At 49.0% G+C, this 15,974-nt stretch overlaps 1 protein-coding gene across 9 annotated transcripts in view; it reads right to left on the bottom strand.

Moving 5' to 3' along the window:
* Window positions 1-2,348: 2,348 nt before the first annotated feature.
* DAZAP1 (DAZ associated protein 1) overlaps window positions 2,349-15,974 on the bottom strand; it is a 43,858-nt gene continuing 30,232 nt past the window's right edge. For 5 of the 9 annotated variants that reach the window (XM_035121056.3, XM_088673051.1, XM_035121057.3 and 2 more), the window contains 5 exons: window positions 15,415-15,568; window positions 14,478-14,507; window positions 11,182-11,322; window positions 10,506-10,688; window positions 2,349-3,464 (listed from right to left, as the gene is read on the bottom strand). In XM_035121056.3, coding sequence (XP_034976947.1) covers window positions 3,292-3,464; window positions 10,506-10,688; window positions 11,182-11,322; window positions 14,478-14,507; window positions 15,415-15,568 — 681 coding nt within the window. In that variant the 3' untranslated portion in view covers window positions 2,349-3,291. Of the gene's footprint in view, window positions 3,465-7,241; window positions 7,332-10,505; window positions 10,689-11,181; window positions 11,323-14,477; window positions 14,508-15,414; window positions 15,569-15,974 lie in introns of all 9 variants that reach the window. The other 4 variants (XM_088673047.1, XM_088673048.1, XM_035121060.3 and 1 more) reach the window with 2 other exon arrangements.

Below are 15,974 nucleotides of genomic sequence, written 5' to 3'. Positions count from 1 at the left end.
AGTGACCTCCCTGGGAGCAGGTCTCAGCGGCATGTCTGGTTTGGATGTATTTTCATGTATTTTTAACCTTCTGTTGGAAGCCGCCCAGAGTGGCTGGGGAAACCCAGCCAGATGGGCGAGGTAGAAATAATAAATTAATATCATTATTGAGCCTGGATGCTTAGCAGGCAACGACGCAAAAAACTTGGGAAACACCAAAGCTTTGCGAGAGGAATGCACCCACTATTGCAAGAGAAAAAATTCCATAGGAACCATTAAGCACGAGAAAACTGTTTGAGCATGCTGTTCAAGTGCATGGTGTTCAAACACCCACCTGCCCCACGAGTGTATTGGGGGTTAACCAAGCAGGAGGAAAAAGCCCCCGTCTGCTCACTATGCAGCTGGTGGGGTATATTACCTGTGTACATGCTTAGAATTGGGAGGAGGAAGTTTGCTTAAGCTCCCCTAGAAACAGGACTTAAAACTTTGGGGCAGGGGTAGGCAACCTAAGGCCCGTGGGCCGGATGCGGCCCAATTGCCTTCTCAATTCGGCCCACGGACGGTCCAGGAATCAGTGTGTTTTTATACAAGTAGAATGTGTCTTTTTATTTAAAATGCATCTCTGGGTTATTTGCGGGGCCTGCCTGGTGTTTTTACATGAGTAGAATGTGTGCTTTTATTTAAAATGCATCTCTGGGTTATTTGTTGGGCATAGGAATTTGTTCATTTTCCCCTCCAAAATAGTCCGGCCCACCACATGGTCTGAGGGACGGTGGACCGGCCCACAGCTGAAAAAGGTTGCTGGCCCCTGTTCTTGGGCAGAGAGGCATGGAAGCTCCAACCAAGGTGTCCCCCAGAGGGAGGGGGAAATCTAGTTCCAACGTCCTGTTCTCAGTGGCCAAGTGGGTGTCTCAAAGGGAAGCCCAAAGGCAGCAGCAACTCTCCCTACTTGCGATTCCCAGTGACTGGTAATATTGAGGTTTTTTGCTGCCTCTGCTAGAGCCCAACCGTTGTGGCTAGCAGCCGGGAGAGCATGAGACTCTTTGATGTCCGGGTCATGGGTTCAAGCCCCACCTTTGGCAAAAGATTCCTGCATTGCAGGGGGTTGAACTAGATGACCCTAGTGGCCCTTCCAGCTCTGTATTTCTGTGATCTGGCTCCCCAGGTTCTGGTATTCTGAGAAAGGACGATTCCCCCACTCCCCAACCCTCTAGATCTGTTGTATCCGCACTGCAACTCGTTTTTTGTCTCCTCTTATTTGCCTTTTCTCTAAACTGAGATGCCCCAATCTTTCTTCATAAGGGATCGCCTTTATCATTTTGGCTGCCCCCTTTCTGAACCATTTCCTAGGGGTTATGGTGGCCATCTACTCACCCATTTCCCCATACATATAATTTTTTTGTAGAAATCGAGAATCCTGTGCAGCAGCTTCCAAGGCCCTCCGGATGGTTTGCATTGCAGTTTAGAGGTTTTCCTGGTCAAGTGCTTTTATAAATTTTGTTAAAATACACCCACACACCCACCACGGCTTTCATCACACTCACTCAGCACTACTATGGAAGCCAATGGGGGGAGTTGTAGTCCAAAACATTGACTGTGGGATGTGAATTAGGGGAAGCTGGAAGGGGTAGGAAGAAAGCTTCTCCTCTGAACACTTGATCTGAGTGCATCAGCTTTTTAAATGTGATGGAGGCCAGGTCCTCCAAACCGTATCCAAGTGGTACATTAGCAATCACAGAGCTATAACTCTTTTGACAACTTGTTAACCCATTTAGCGTTCACTAATTTTGGTCAATTAGCAGCTCAAATCAACACATGCTTGCGGCCAGTGTTTTAAAGCAGCAAAGCTGAAGATGGTGAAACGGCTTTTTCCGAACCTGGCAGGGAAAAATAAAGTCAGGAAAAGACAGCTTTCGGTTCAGGAATCGAAGAACGGCAAGGGTTGAAGCAGAAACCTTTTGTTATTTCACCAAACCCAGGATGGTGCAAAGTTTTAGGCTGCCTTTTATCACAGGAGGGTGTGTGTAAGGTGACAAAGCGGAACATGGGCTGATTTTTGGTGGCAAGTATGAAAGATCACGGAAATGGCGTTTTCCGTATTGATCAGGCTGCAGCTGCCACTGACCCACCATCTGTGGGGAGAAGGAATACAAAACTGACACAAGAAAAAAAGAGACGGACTTCTCATTAGTGGCTGAAAAACACGCAAGCTTCAGAGCCACACAGAACCTTTCTAGTGGCTGCCAGCTACCAATCCAATTCAACCCAAGCTGGTGTTTCTTGGAGCTTATGAGCTATGGTGAGAAACTCAAGTGTTTTTGGGGGGTGAGGGGGCAGGCAAGGAAAGAAGAAAAGAAAGTAGAGACAGGTTTGTGTTTCTAATCCAAATGTACTTCTCTTTATTCAAACCAGGGGTGATCACTGGTTAGTGCAAAATGCACCATTTATTTTTATTTTATTTTCGCCTGAGGGAAATCTACATCTTTGCAAGGCCTCCATTAACCCCCTTTAAAGAAATCTACATCCCAAAATGGATTATTATTTTTTTAAGAACTGAAGCCCAGATTGAAACGCTGTGCTTCCGAAGTGACCCGCTGCTATTCCCAACAATTCTGCTCTTCCGGACTGTTGTTATCAGCTCAGGAACCAATAACAAAATGACCAACACACAGAGTAGATTCCTTTCTCTTGCGCTTTTTTTTTTTTAACTCCCAGAGTTTCTGGACCAACCACACTAAAAAGGAGGTTGGGAGTTGACCCTCACTTACTTCTAAGCAGTGCTAACGGAAACCCTGTTTTTTTTTCTCTTTTAAATTAAAAAATAAGCCAGCATACATAGTAGAAAATTTCTCTTAAAAATCTCACAATCTGTAAATGTATATATATTTTCTTCTTCTTCTTTAAACATAAAGTTTACAATATATGGTAAAACAAAGGCTCAGGAAAAAAACTCATTTTTCAACAAAAATATAGAGAAAGAAACCTGAAGTTGTTGTTTTTTAATTAAAGCTGAAGACGTTTTTAAAACCCTGTAGTTTGAACCAGTGACACTCTCTTTATTTGTGCTGATGGGTTAAAGAAAGGAAAACAAAAATTAAAAACTGCAGTCCAAACACCACCCACAGCTTCGCTTTGAAAAGCTTCCTCCTCCCCCAACACCCCCTCCCAAGATGTTACGTTTTGTGGTTCCCCCCCCCCCTCCAGCAAAGTAGGTGATTGTCACAAGTTCATATAAGTCTGGGATTCCTGGGTTTCAGCTGGTACCAGATATCCTGCTCTGGACAGAACTCCCTGATTTATAGGTGGGCCGTGCTAGCGTCGGTAAGGGTGGAAACCTTGAACATTATGGTTCTGTCCACGGCCAAAACCACTGCCCCCTGCAGGTGGCCCACTTGAGGGTGGTACGGAAGGGCCTCCATAGGAGGGGGGCTGTTGGCTGGGGTCGGCAAAGCCTTGTCCAAAACCACTCAAATCTTGTCCGTATCCTAGAAGGGAGAGAAGAGAAAAAAAGGAGGGGGGGAGAGTTGGGAGGTGAGCTCCTGACGCACCAAGCAAGGCCGGAACACACCACAATTCTAAATTTACATATTCACAAGAGTGTGCAGGGTCGTATGCACAAAGCACCCTGACCCCACGGAGCTGTTAGTTGGTGCAGTGTCAAGGATTGGGGGGGAAATGAGCAGAGGGAGAACAAGAGACAACCCCACCCCACGGTTTTAAAGCTTCCTACTGCCAGCTCTCCCTCTCTCTCTTTTGTCAAGCCCCCCCCCCCCCGGGAACAACAAGTCCTATCACAGAGGGTTTGAAGCGTCCTAATGTTTTTGTGAGGCTAGTGGATCACCCAAGATGTAGGGATAAGATAGAACAGCAGGAGTCATGGGCGTCTTACCCATAGAGGCTAGTGGCGCGGGGTGCCAAGTTCTGGTGGGCGCCAGGGAAGAGGCGGAGGCTGGACGCGGTGCCTCCCAGCACCAGCTCGCCGCCCTTGCCTGCCTCCGCCATGCTGCGCCCGGAGCCTCTGTCTGCTGTGGCCACCACGGCACAAAGCGGCCACCTGAGCTGGGAGGCACCGCATCCAGCCTCCACCTCTTCCCTGCTGGAGGAGCCACCCTCCAGCCACTGCCCACCTCCTCCAGCCCCACCGGCAGCGCCGTTCTCCCTAAAAAAAGATTGACAACTCTGGGAAACGGGGGGGGGGGGCACCGGCGGGAGCTTTGCACCAAGGCGCCGGATATGCTTAAGGTGGCCCTGGCAGGAGCCCCTTTTGCAAAAAAAACCCCTTTATGGCAAAATAGGTTTTACCAGATCTGCAGTTACTCTTAAAAGCAAACTTGGGGAGAATTTGCTGCCTCAGACCAGGGGTGAAGAACTTCTTCCTTTTCTAGATTGAAGGCCACAACGACTCTTACTCTACTAGCTCGCCAAGCAGAAACAGGTCCTTATCATCACCTGCCCACTAAATCCTTTTAAACTGGGCCTCACACTGACTCCAGTCTAAGTGCCGGCTGAAGTTTACAGCTGGCAGTTAAATCTCTAGCTCGTACAGGCCTCTTGTGAAAAACAGCCCAGATCCCCAATGGCTCAGATTGCACCAAACCAACTGCATTTGGCAGGGTGACGCAGTGATTTTTCCAAGTGTCAGAAGATTCTTATGGGGCAGGTTCTTACACTAAACCTTTATAACCTGAAAGTGAGGTCTGCCTCTCGCCTTCTTTGACAACATTCCAGACAACTCACTCGCACAGGCCTGTGCATATATTGGGGGAACAGGGAAGCCTTGGAAGACTGGACCCGCCTGCTTCTTCCACAAAGAGGAATATCAGTTTTCCTGTTTGTGCAAGCCCTCGCTTCCAATGTTGCTGTGCTCGTGCCAGGAAAAAACCTCATGTGCCAAGATTTCTGTGCAAGTGAGCTGGCTAGAAGCTGGTGTTGCTTTTCTCACGCCTTCCTCATCACTGGGATGGAGAACGTTCTCAAAAAACAAACAAACAAACCCAGAGACTTGGGGTATTTCCCCACACAACTCCTTCTGGGTTTCTTTTTTGAAACAGTTCAAAGAAAGGAGGCATATGGCAGAGGGGTGGGAAGAATTGCCATTCCAGTTTGGAAGGCCCAGGTGCCCTGAAGCAAGCAAAAGCGGACTCAGAACACAGCAAAGACTGGTAACCAAGAGACACCCAATGTGACCAGAATATGGACAGTGGCAGCTAAGAAGCTTAGATTGCTTCAAGAAGTTTTCTGCAGCTCCAGCTTTGCCCTCTTATTTGCAGAGCTAAATAGGGTCGTTAATGCTGCTAATAGCCTAAAGAACAGCCTGTGAAAATCTTTTTGTTTTGTTGTTGTTGTTGTTTAGTCGTTTAGTCGTGTCTGACTCTTCGTGACCCCATGGACCATAGCACGCCAGGCACTCCTGTCTCGCACTGCCTCCCGCAGTTTGGTCAAACTCATGTTCGTAGCTTCGAGAACATGTTCGAGCTTCGAGAACATGTTCGTAGCTTCGAGAACATCTTTTACCTGACCATATCTACAAGACAAAAGTTTCCTAATCACCTCAAAGCATCCATTTAGGAATGCCTACAAGCCAGCAGGGCCCTTTGAAGTGCTACCTTAAAAAAGGTAAAGGTAAAGGACCCTGCGGTGCTCATCTTGCTTTACAGGCCAAGGGAGCTGGCATTTGTCCGCAGACAGTTTTCCCGGGCCGTGTGGCCAGCATGACTAAGCTGCTTCTGGCGCAACGGGACACCCAAACCAGAGCAGCTCACGGAAACGCCGTTTATCTTCCCGCCAGAGCGGTACCTGTTTATCTACTTGCACTTTTGGGCGTGCTTTCGAACTGCTAGGTTGGCAGGAGCTGGGACAGAGCAATGGGAGCTCACCTTGTTGTGGGGATTTGAGCCGTTGACCTTCTGATCGGCAAGCCCAAGAGGCTTTGTGGTTTAGACCACAGCGCCACCCACGTCCCTGGTACCTTAAACGTCATGCCGAAAGGTTAATGGATGTAAAAGATGTCTCTCTGTGCACCAGTGGGGCTTTGAGAGATTAAGGGAGGCGAAAGGCTAAAAATTCACAGCTCTGCACTTCCTCACACGTTCGAGAATCACGTGCTCCTACAAAGCCACAGGTCCATGCGAACTTGGGGCCTTCTGCATGCAAAGCACCGTCTCTATGTCACAGAGCTGATCTCTGCGCCTCCTGTTGAATGCTGAAGCACTTGTGCTCTGGGGGAACACTGAGGCCTACAACATCCCCACCCTAAACGAAAGCCCTTTAAAGCCGTGGCCAACCACCAAATTGCCAGGGAGCAGAAAGGTGTCCCTTTCATGCCTGCTCTCGCCAGGCATGTCCAAATCTTCCCTCCTGTGGAAGCCATGCGTCCTCCCCCATACATTCAAAGAGGTTGGGTGTCTTCCTTGGAACCACCGTACACTCGCTAGAGCTTCTGGATAAGCCTGTAAGGCAAGAGGCTGGTGGATGGGGTGGTACTGGTTAGCCCAACTGCTGAAAGCTTGCAACTAAGAAGGAATGCCCTTTTCTCCTCCCACCTAATCCCTTTTCCTTCTGTGCTGCGTCTTTTAGACTGCAAATCTGAGAGCGGGGCTGGTATTTGTGGGCTGGCTTGGAAGGCTTTATTCAGCTGAAGAGTGGGATAAAAATGATTTCAATAAGCAAGGGTGAATATCCCAAGGCACTTGGCTCATCTTTGCAACAGGAGAGATAGGAAGTAGGTATAGCCACCCATTTTTATCATGAATAGGGAGATTTCACCTCACTCTTTTAAAAAACAACAACACCACAGTACCCTACTCTTATTATTATTATTATTATTAATAATAATAATTTTTGGCCAAAGCTGCATTGTGCCTTGTTTTTATGCAGGATGCCTCCACGCACCACAATTCCATTGTACACCCCCCAAAAAAAAGGAAGAGGGGGAAATGCTCTCTTCAAACACAGCTGAAGGTCCTTGCCCCCGAATTTCTCCCAAGAGATGCCACTCCTTTCCATATGAACACTGCCCAATCGCGGTACTACAAATTAATTAATCCAACACCCCAGGGCAGCGGGGTGGTTTCAACAAGACTGGCAGCTGCTTGAACTAGAGAAACCTTCAGGGGAGGGGCAAATGTCTCTTCTTCTCCCTGCTCCCCAAAGAGGTGACACCCCTGCAAGGAAAAAAAGGTTACTGTTCCCCCACCCCACCCCCTTCCATCCACACAAGAGATCACAAGCAAGAGGATTTGGTGTAAATAGGCTCCACCTACCTAGGGTAACTCACTTCTCAGCCTGACCATAAGTGTGTAAACAAAGAATTGGCCCGAAGCCTGAAGGGTCTTGAGAATAGGTACCCAGGCCTGGCAAGAAATGGAGGAGACCAGGGTGACTAAACCCCCAAGAGAGCCCTGTACAAAACCTACAATTCTCTTGGAAAAGGGGGGCAGAGGAGACTTACCCAAAACGCAGCGCTTCGGGGTCACCCTAGCTGAAAAGAACAATGCTGACCCCCAACAAGGGCGTAGTTAAAGGCCAGAACTGTCCTGGCCATGTCTATACACACACACACACATACCCCACTGGTGGGATCTTAAAAACAGCTAGGCAGCTTTAACGTGATAAAACATGCAGAACAGGGGGAGCTGGAGAAAGGCACATATATGTAAGCAAGGACTCTTTGGAAGTCGTAAATACGGAAGCATCACATTTGGACACGGAACAATGGGCTGTGCAATGCAGCTCTCCGTGCCTGGTAACATACATTTCAAGGAATACTGCCCTATCTTGAGAACTAAGGATTTCTGGAGGGGGAGTTTCTCGGAACACACTGAGGATTTAACACCCTAACTTTATTGTCTTTTATTTTCCCTACATTTCTCCTCCTCTTTCACCCATTTTCTCTCTCAGTGAGCATCCCAAGCAATGCATTAATTGGAAACAAGCTGCAAAAAAACTCCTGAGACAGATTATTTCAGAATACAAAGGAAATAACCCGCAGCTATTAGGATAGAACAGAAGGGGTCACAGCATTTTTTTAAAAAAAAGAACAAAAAGGCTTATTTTAAATACCGACAGCTCCCTTCTTACATCACTGTATCTCAGCCTAATCCTAGTCATTGAAAGCCAAAGGTTGAGGAAGCCCTGGGAATCAGGGGCTTGTGCAAGGATGCAGGCTGCAATGTAGGATGAGGTTTTGGACCAACAGGCTACTGAAAACCAGCTGCTGGGGATGGCAGGAGGGGAGAGTGCCGAAGCACTCAGAAACTGCTTGTGGTTTTGGCTACTGTGAGAATAGGTTGCTGGCTAATGGGCCATTGGCCTAATCCAAAACAGACACGTCTTATGTTCGTCCTCCAAATAGTTCCCCTGAAGACCCTGTTCACAATATGTTTGCTCTGTCAAAAAGCCATCTCCCTCTTTACGGGTTTGACTAAAAGAAGGTCAACTGGGACTGGCTCAGTATTTTGGGGTAGCCTGTTCCTCTCCTTGATACTGGGACAAAAATCTTTCAGTGTAAATGGTTAACTGGAAGCCCTTTTCGCTGTTCCGACAAGAAAATGGATGATGAGGCAAAATTTCCATCCGACAAGCACATGCCATCGTATGCAGATAATTTCAACAAGGTGCTTCCCGGCAGTGTTCAGATTAACAAAGCTTTCTGACACATAGAGATCAAGATGCTTTTATCCCTCTTCTTGATGGCTTCTCAAGGTTTCACTTCAAACACTCGCAGGCATCCTGTTCCTTCCCTCCAAGCCCCAGTTAGAAGCCTTCTAAGTCATTCATTTGACAAAAACAAACAAACCTTCAAATAGCTTTAGCACAGGGCATTCCAAAGTCAAGAGCAGCACCCAATCGTGGGAGGGGGACACAGGAAGCTTGCTGAATCAGTAGGATTTTATGTATTTTTGAAACGTTAACTTGAAGGGTCTGTGGTGAGCAACCCCAATTTCGGGGAAGGTGTTAAAAGAGCCTCTTCTACACCACTCAAACTAAACATGGAATTTTCTACACAACTCCAATAATCGGCTCAACGGATTCTGTACTGGTACAGATGACCTGCGCTCAGAAAGCCTGCTGGGAGGGGGGAAAGTGATCTTAGAGGTCTCATGACCTCTTCCTGCAGCAACCCAAGATTTGGCTATTGAAAGCCTGGAAGTGGACATCTTCTTGTACCAACAACCTCCTTCTACAAAGGAGGAAGGAGAAGGAGGAGAAGGAGATGAACAAGAAGATGACAACAACAACCCCCCTTTGGGGCAGCAGCAAATTAAGAGTACATGGTATGAGAGAGAGGGGGGTGGGGAGAGAGAAGGGTCTGCATAAACTCTGGAAGTGTGGCATTGAGAAAGGAAGTTATTTAGGATCACATGGGCTTAGATAAACTGGTGTCCACGGATCATGAGTCTACATGTAACTGATTAAGTTGAGATGCAGAAGAGACCATGTGTCTCAAGCAACAAAGGCGTAAGATTCTCATTCTTCCTTTGAGAGTTAGGCCCTGGTGTTTCAAAGACAGGTTCAAATGGTACAAGTCCTCAACAAGTTACAGAACAAAATGTGCTCAGCTGGAAGACATAAAAGACTTCTTTCATCAGACTGTGGAATCCTGGAAATTCAGAAGCAAAGCCTACTCTGGAGCCAAGAGGGCAAGATTAAGAATCTCTGAATCTCCTGCAATATTGAAATCTGATAAGACTTTGGTGCAAGAAAATGAGGATTTAAAGCTTCCTGACTATGTATTAATAATAATATTTGGGAGGTGCTGAAACAGAGTCCTATTGAAATTTGAAAAAAAGACCTCCTTATAACTAGAAATTGTACAAAATCTTATTTTGGTGTGGGAATCTGCAAACATATTCCTGCAAATCTCAAGGTGTAGGAGAAGAAAAGACCCAATTTTTGCAGCTGCAATATCCGTAAGGTGCAACTTGAGCTTGCAAATTTGGCTACCCTGAACTTGTTTGAACTCTACGTAGATGCAAAAATGACAAGTCAGACTACCTTTTCAGAGTCCCATTCAAGGCTTAGAAGTCAGGGACTAGTTGCTAAAAGACAAAAAAGGGCCTACTTACATTATATGCCAGAAATTCGTGCAGATTCATAGCCCCCTCCCCTCTACTTCTCAGGGTAACAGCAATGTCAAGACAGCTGAAATTCAAGTGGTTGTTATCAGACTTTCAGTTTATCCTACCCTCCCTCTCGTGGATTGGCACCATGTTCACATGACGCAGCCCTGTCTGATTTCAAGGGCCAGCTTTCACATCACAAGGATGATTGTAGCAAGCCTAAACCCTCCAGAGGCTAATCTATGACAAGGAAACAGCCAGGGCTCCTCCCCACACACTTTCTCCCTTTTTTTTTTAAAGGCAGAAAGAAGAAGACAACCACAACGGATGCTTTGGATACCCTTTGCAAGCAAAATCCCAATCCTGTTCTCGAGCTATCAGGAATGGAACAAAGGGGGCAGGGAGGAGAAGGGAAGCAGGCAAAGCTGGAAGAGGAGTCACACAGATCCCAAGGCCGTCACTTACCAAACTGACTATAGGGGAAATCTGGCTGGGCGGTTGGTGGCTTGCTCATGTCCTGAGTTGGCTGAGATGGCGGTGGCGGAGGGGGGAAAGCGAGTGGTGTTGCCCCAGGAGTGGCAGGTGGCGGAGGAACGCCAGGAGGAGCAAACTGGTCTGGTGGAGGTGGTGGGGCACCGTATCCAAAACCTGAGGAGGCCAGGGGCAGCAGGGAAGGAGGAAGAAAGAGAAGTCACGAAAAGTGTGGGTGGGGAGGCCCACGGAGGAAGCCCCAAGCCGATACCTTACCTGCTCAACTCAAGGCTAGGAAAGGAAATGGGCCTCAAGAAGCTTTCCTCCTCTAATTATTACTCACCCACCAACCAGGGACCAGGAGGCCATGCAAAGGGAAAATTCAAATGGAATCAGTGTTGGGAAGAGGCAGAGCAGCCTTCCCCCAACCCTGGTGCTCTCCAGATTTTCTGGGCTGTATTGGCCAGGGTCAGAGTATCATAGCAGGGGAGGCCCGCACTAGCTGATATTGTGCCAATGATATGCTCCTGGCTTGACCTGCCTTACAGGGTTGTTGTGAGAATAATACAGAATGGGACAGGCGCGTGGGAGGCAGGGAATACACACACACACCACATAGGGGCCCCCTCCCCACCCTGAGCCATGCCGCAAAGTGGTCGGGAATACTCACTGAAGGGCGGAGGGGTCCCATATCCTTGCGGGAAGCCCTGTGGGGGAGCGAATCCTCCTGGAGGGGTTGAGACGATGTACGAGGTAAAAGGCGGTGGTGGTGGTGGAGCTCCTCGACCTGGAGGAGGGGGGCCATACCCACCTGGGAAAGGGGAGGAGCAGCCAATGAGGAGAAGCTTGAGAAGGTGGGGAGATGTTACGCCCTAAGTCGGCTCCATCAAGCTGGGAGCGACCTATGAGGCTTTGGGGGGGGGGGGTTCCTTCAAAATTCATTCCACCAACATCAAGTAGCTTACTGCATTCTGGCACAGGCATTTTCCACCCGGGAAGTACAGCATTTAAGTGGTTCCCTCTACCCCCAGCCCCACAACACGCTGCTTAACTGGGTTAAGGTAAAGGGACCCCTGACCATTAGGGTCCAGTCGTGACTGACTCTGGGGTTGTGGCGCTCATCTCGTGTTATTGGCTGAGGGAGCCGGCGTACAGCTTCTAGGTCATGTGGCCAGCATGACTAAGCCGCTTCTGGAGAACCAGAGCAGCACACGGAAACGCCGTTTACCTTCCCGCTTGGAGTGGTACCTATTTATCTACTTGCACTTTGACATGCTTTCGAACTGCTAGGTTGGCAGGAGCTGGGACCGAGCAATGGGAGCTCACCCTGTCGCAGGGATTCGAACCGCCGACCTTCTGATCAGCAAGCCCTAGGCTCTGTGGTTTAAGCCACAGCGCCACCTGCGTCCCTGCTTAACTGGGTAACTGATCCTCAAATAATAAGACAACAGACATATAGCGTGGATGGTGCTTGAAATGCCTTATTTGCGGAGGCTGAGGGTTGCGGGACTACAACTCCCATCACCCCAGACTGCTAGGGATGATGGGAGCTGGAGTACAATACTGGGAGGGCCCCAGGTCCCCCACTCCTTCTTGCAGGAGAATACCATATTTTCCGGACCATAGCACACACCTTTTTCCTCCTCAAGAGTAAGGGGAAATCTCTGTGCGTTTTATGGACCAAATGCCATGGGTCAAGCAGTGGGATCCCTTGGCTGCCGCTGCAGTCGGGAGCTCAGGGAAGCCTCCACCACCAGAGCCATGGCTCCCCCCCTCCTCCTCACTCTTCCCTGCTCCCACCTAGCGCGCTCTAGCCGGGAGTGGAAGCACCGCAGTGCAGGGCAAAGCAAAGAGAGAGCGAGGCACAGTGCCTCTTGCCCAGCAAAGAGCGAGCGAGAGAAGCGTCTCTCCCTCCGCAGCCCCCCCCCCCCCCCCTGAGCAAGCGGCGACAGAGTGGCTACACGCTGCGCGGGGCTCTCGCTGAAGCAAAGCAAGAGCCCCGCGCAGCGTGTAGCCGCTCTGTCGCCGCTTGCTGGGGGGGGGGGAACGAGAGCTTTGATAGACACAGTGATGTTCTAGCATCACAGCATCACCCACAGACACCCACAAATGTGAGTTATCCCTCTCGCTATTTCTTCCTTCCCTCCCTCTTCCATCCTTAATAAAATACTGGGGGGGGGCAGGTAAGCCCCACATAGAAAGCCCATCCACATGGGGGGGATGACTTTCTCAAATACGGCATTTACCGGTAATTGGGGGGGGGGCAAAAGCACCTATGCTGATATACAGCACCGGTTGTTTATTAAATAGTTTAGTACAACACTTGATTCAGAATATCCCCCCCCCGGTTTTCCACCTCTAAAATCTAAGTGCGTGTTATGGTTCGGTGCGTGTTATGGTCCGCAAGTAGGATTCCAAGGAGCACTGTCCAAAAATACTTCTTACTACCTCATTCGCTCCCACAACATTTGGTCACTCCATATACTTTTAAAGAAGTAGAAAATCAGTAGCAACCAGTCCAGTTTGGGGGCCACATTCTTAAAACTGCCACATGGCAGAATCCTGTTTTCTTGTATGATGTAACTTAAATAAGTATCTACGAAATCAGTATGTGGCATCAAACTCTCATAAAAAGTGAGGCACAGCAGTCTTAACAAACTGCATATTCCTGCCCCCTCCTCCAGCTGCTTAGGAGGTTAAAAATCCTAAATGCACAAACAGGCAGCAGAAATGATTCTCCTCGGGTCACACTCCTTTAGCTTTCGCTGTTAACTGGGCTGTCAAGGGTTACTGCCTACATGAAGTAGTGGCTTGTTTCAAACAATCATTTGGTAGCCCACCCCAGCTCTTCCAAGCCAACCAAGGGGCAGCAGGGTGGAGAAATAATTAAAGAGCACAGCTTTAATCCAGCTGTTCGCAGAGTTCTCAGAGATCCAGCTTTAAACAAAAAAAGAGCGCGAGAGAGAACATTTTCCTTTGCTGTACTGGGAAAATGAAGGTTTAGGGGACCAGGCCTTTAAAAGGCAGGACTTCTTTTTGGCAAATGGAAAAGTTAGTTCACTTCCCCCTCTCCCTCTTCCTCCCCTTCCCACCACCCAATCTTTTCAGGTTGCCAATGTGCAACAAATGACTAACATGAGCTAATGCGGGCTAGCTACATTTGTGGCTGCTTTCGTTTATTATTAGTACAGTCATGCCTTGGGTTCTCTAACAGAATGCGTCCCGGGAGTCCGTTTCAATACCGGAAATGTTCAAAAACCAAGGTGCGGCTTCCGGTTTCCAAAAATCGTTCAAAAATTGGAACACTCACTTCCGGGTTTCGATCATTCAGGAGCCAAGGCACTTGAGATCCAAGGTACGACTGTAGTAATACACCGCCCATCTGACTCGGTTGCCCGGGCAGTTAGGTCTTAGGGTGGGGACCACCTCCATCCTATCCCAGCCTGCATTGCTTCAGGGCTCATCTGCTGGGAGCTGCATCCTGGCAGTGGTGGTCTTGTTTCTGCCACCCCCTTTCCCCTCCTTGACGCTTCCGTGAAATAAGGCAAAGGGTCGTACGGAATTAAAGCTAAGAGTCACACCTATCCCTGCCAACAAAGATAAAACAAATCCCTTTCCTCCGCCTGAGCTCTCCTTGCTTACCCCACCCACCCGGCTCACGCACACAAGCACCCACTCAAGAACCCTGGGAATCCTTGTTCAAGGGGCTTCAAGATACTTGCAAATTTGCAGTTAAAGAGTTCTTGGGAGGAAAACTGTAGAAGCACACTAGAAGCATTAAGCCGATGCTAAAAATTCTGGGTTGCATGCAACAAAACTCTACTCAGTGTAGAACCACTGAAATTAACGGACTTAAGGTCATTCCGTTTCAACGGTTCTACTCCAAGCATGACAGCCCTTTGATTTGCTTTAATTAGGCTTAGGATATTCAATATACAAGGCCTTCAACAACTGTGACATACTTACCAAGTGCTTGTCCAGCTGGTACCCACATACCTAAAGTGGGGGGAGGGAGAGGAAGAGGGAGGGGAAGGGAGAAAAAACACACACACACAAGACTGGTCAAGATACCGACCAGGACAGTGCTCATTTTACAACCTCATCATTTCAGAACTGTGAGAATGTCAAGAAGCGAAGCCTAGCGGGGGAGTTATTTGGGACTCTTCTGAAACACAGCATTTGAAAAACAGCGCCTGAGATGGGACCGCACACTCTTTTAAGTTACAGAGGCCTGCATATTGAGGTGGAGAAAGTATATAAAAGAGGAGTTCCAAACCCGCATTCAGCTGCCGCAAGTAAACCGCTGCCTGCACCTCCTACAGCTGAGACACTCTCATTTCATTGCAGGCAGCATCTGCCGCAAGCTCAAGCTGAAGGAGGGCTGGAGGCAGGGCTTCCAAGAGGCAGAGGAGGAAGATTCTTGACCCCCCTCTGTCTCAAATTGGCTGCCAAGGTCCAGGGGCACTTCAAAACAGCCTGGACCGTGCCTGTTTCAAAGTTATTTCAGCATGGAACTTGGTTTTGGGGGGGGGAGAACCCCCTTTCCAATCACCTGCTCCCTATGAACTTAAGGAGAGGCTGGCTGCTGGACCAGGCCAAAGGGCACCCCATCCTCCTGCCCTCGCCATGGCCCAGCAGATGCCCCAATGGGACGTGAGTGGAGCAGCAGCTTTCCCCTGCCAGCAGCTGGCGCTCAGAGGCCTTTACTGCCTCCAACTATGGAGAACCTGAAGATGCCTGGGGACAGAGGCAGAGCAGGTGCCCTTCTGCACCCTAAACTAGCAAGGGACTGTCAGTATCGGCCTGGAGGAGCTTATTTGCGCACAGAGGAATGAAGGCCAAGCCTGATTTGGCTCAGGAGTGTCCCGCAACCTGCCGGGGTCCAGCAGTGGCAAAGTGGTACCTTGAGGTCCATATCCTTGCTGCCAGGCAGGTGGGGGCTGCCCTGCCCAGCCGTTGGCAGCACTTGGCATGATCCGGCTTCCCCACTGGCTCGTGCCCGTCGGCCCTGGCGTCTGACTCTTGCTATCCCGAGGCTCGGCCCGCTTCACCTCCACCTAAACAAAGAGAGCGAGCTGCTCAGGGTGGGTGGGCTACCTGTTACCTCGCCGCCGCTGCCCCCCCCGCCCCTTTTCACACACACCCTTAAGTTTTAACACTTAAAAAGCAAAAGCTCATATCTTAGCACCTTATGACTTACGGCTAAGAACTTAATAAAAGAATTACAAGCTTTTTTTTCTTTTTTAAAGACCGCTAGATTAGAGGGAAAAAAGTGAGTGTTTCTCGGGTACAATGGGTAGTTCAAGAGGAAGCCGCTCTGAAAGTCTCCCCTCTGAAAGCGGTTAAGGATAAAAGTTGTCCCCGAGCGTGGTTTTTCCTCTTCCGTTATGTTTGCTGATCGGCTTGCTCATGTAACAAGCAGGCAGCGCTGTCTTCTCGACAAACTTTCGCTTTCCGCACACA

This window comes from Zootoca vivipara, chromosome 6 (assembly GCF_965207765.1).
Source record: "Zootoca vivipara chromosome 6, rZooViv2.hap1.1, whole genome shotgun sequence".
Lineage (NCBI taxonomy): Eukaryota > Metazoa > Chordata > Lepidosauria > Squamata > Lacertidae > Zootoca > Zootoca vivipara.
The sequence above is the reverse complement of the archived record's forward strand: the minus strand, read 5'-3'. Positions and strand labels throughout refer to the sequence as shown.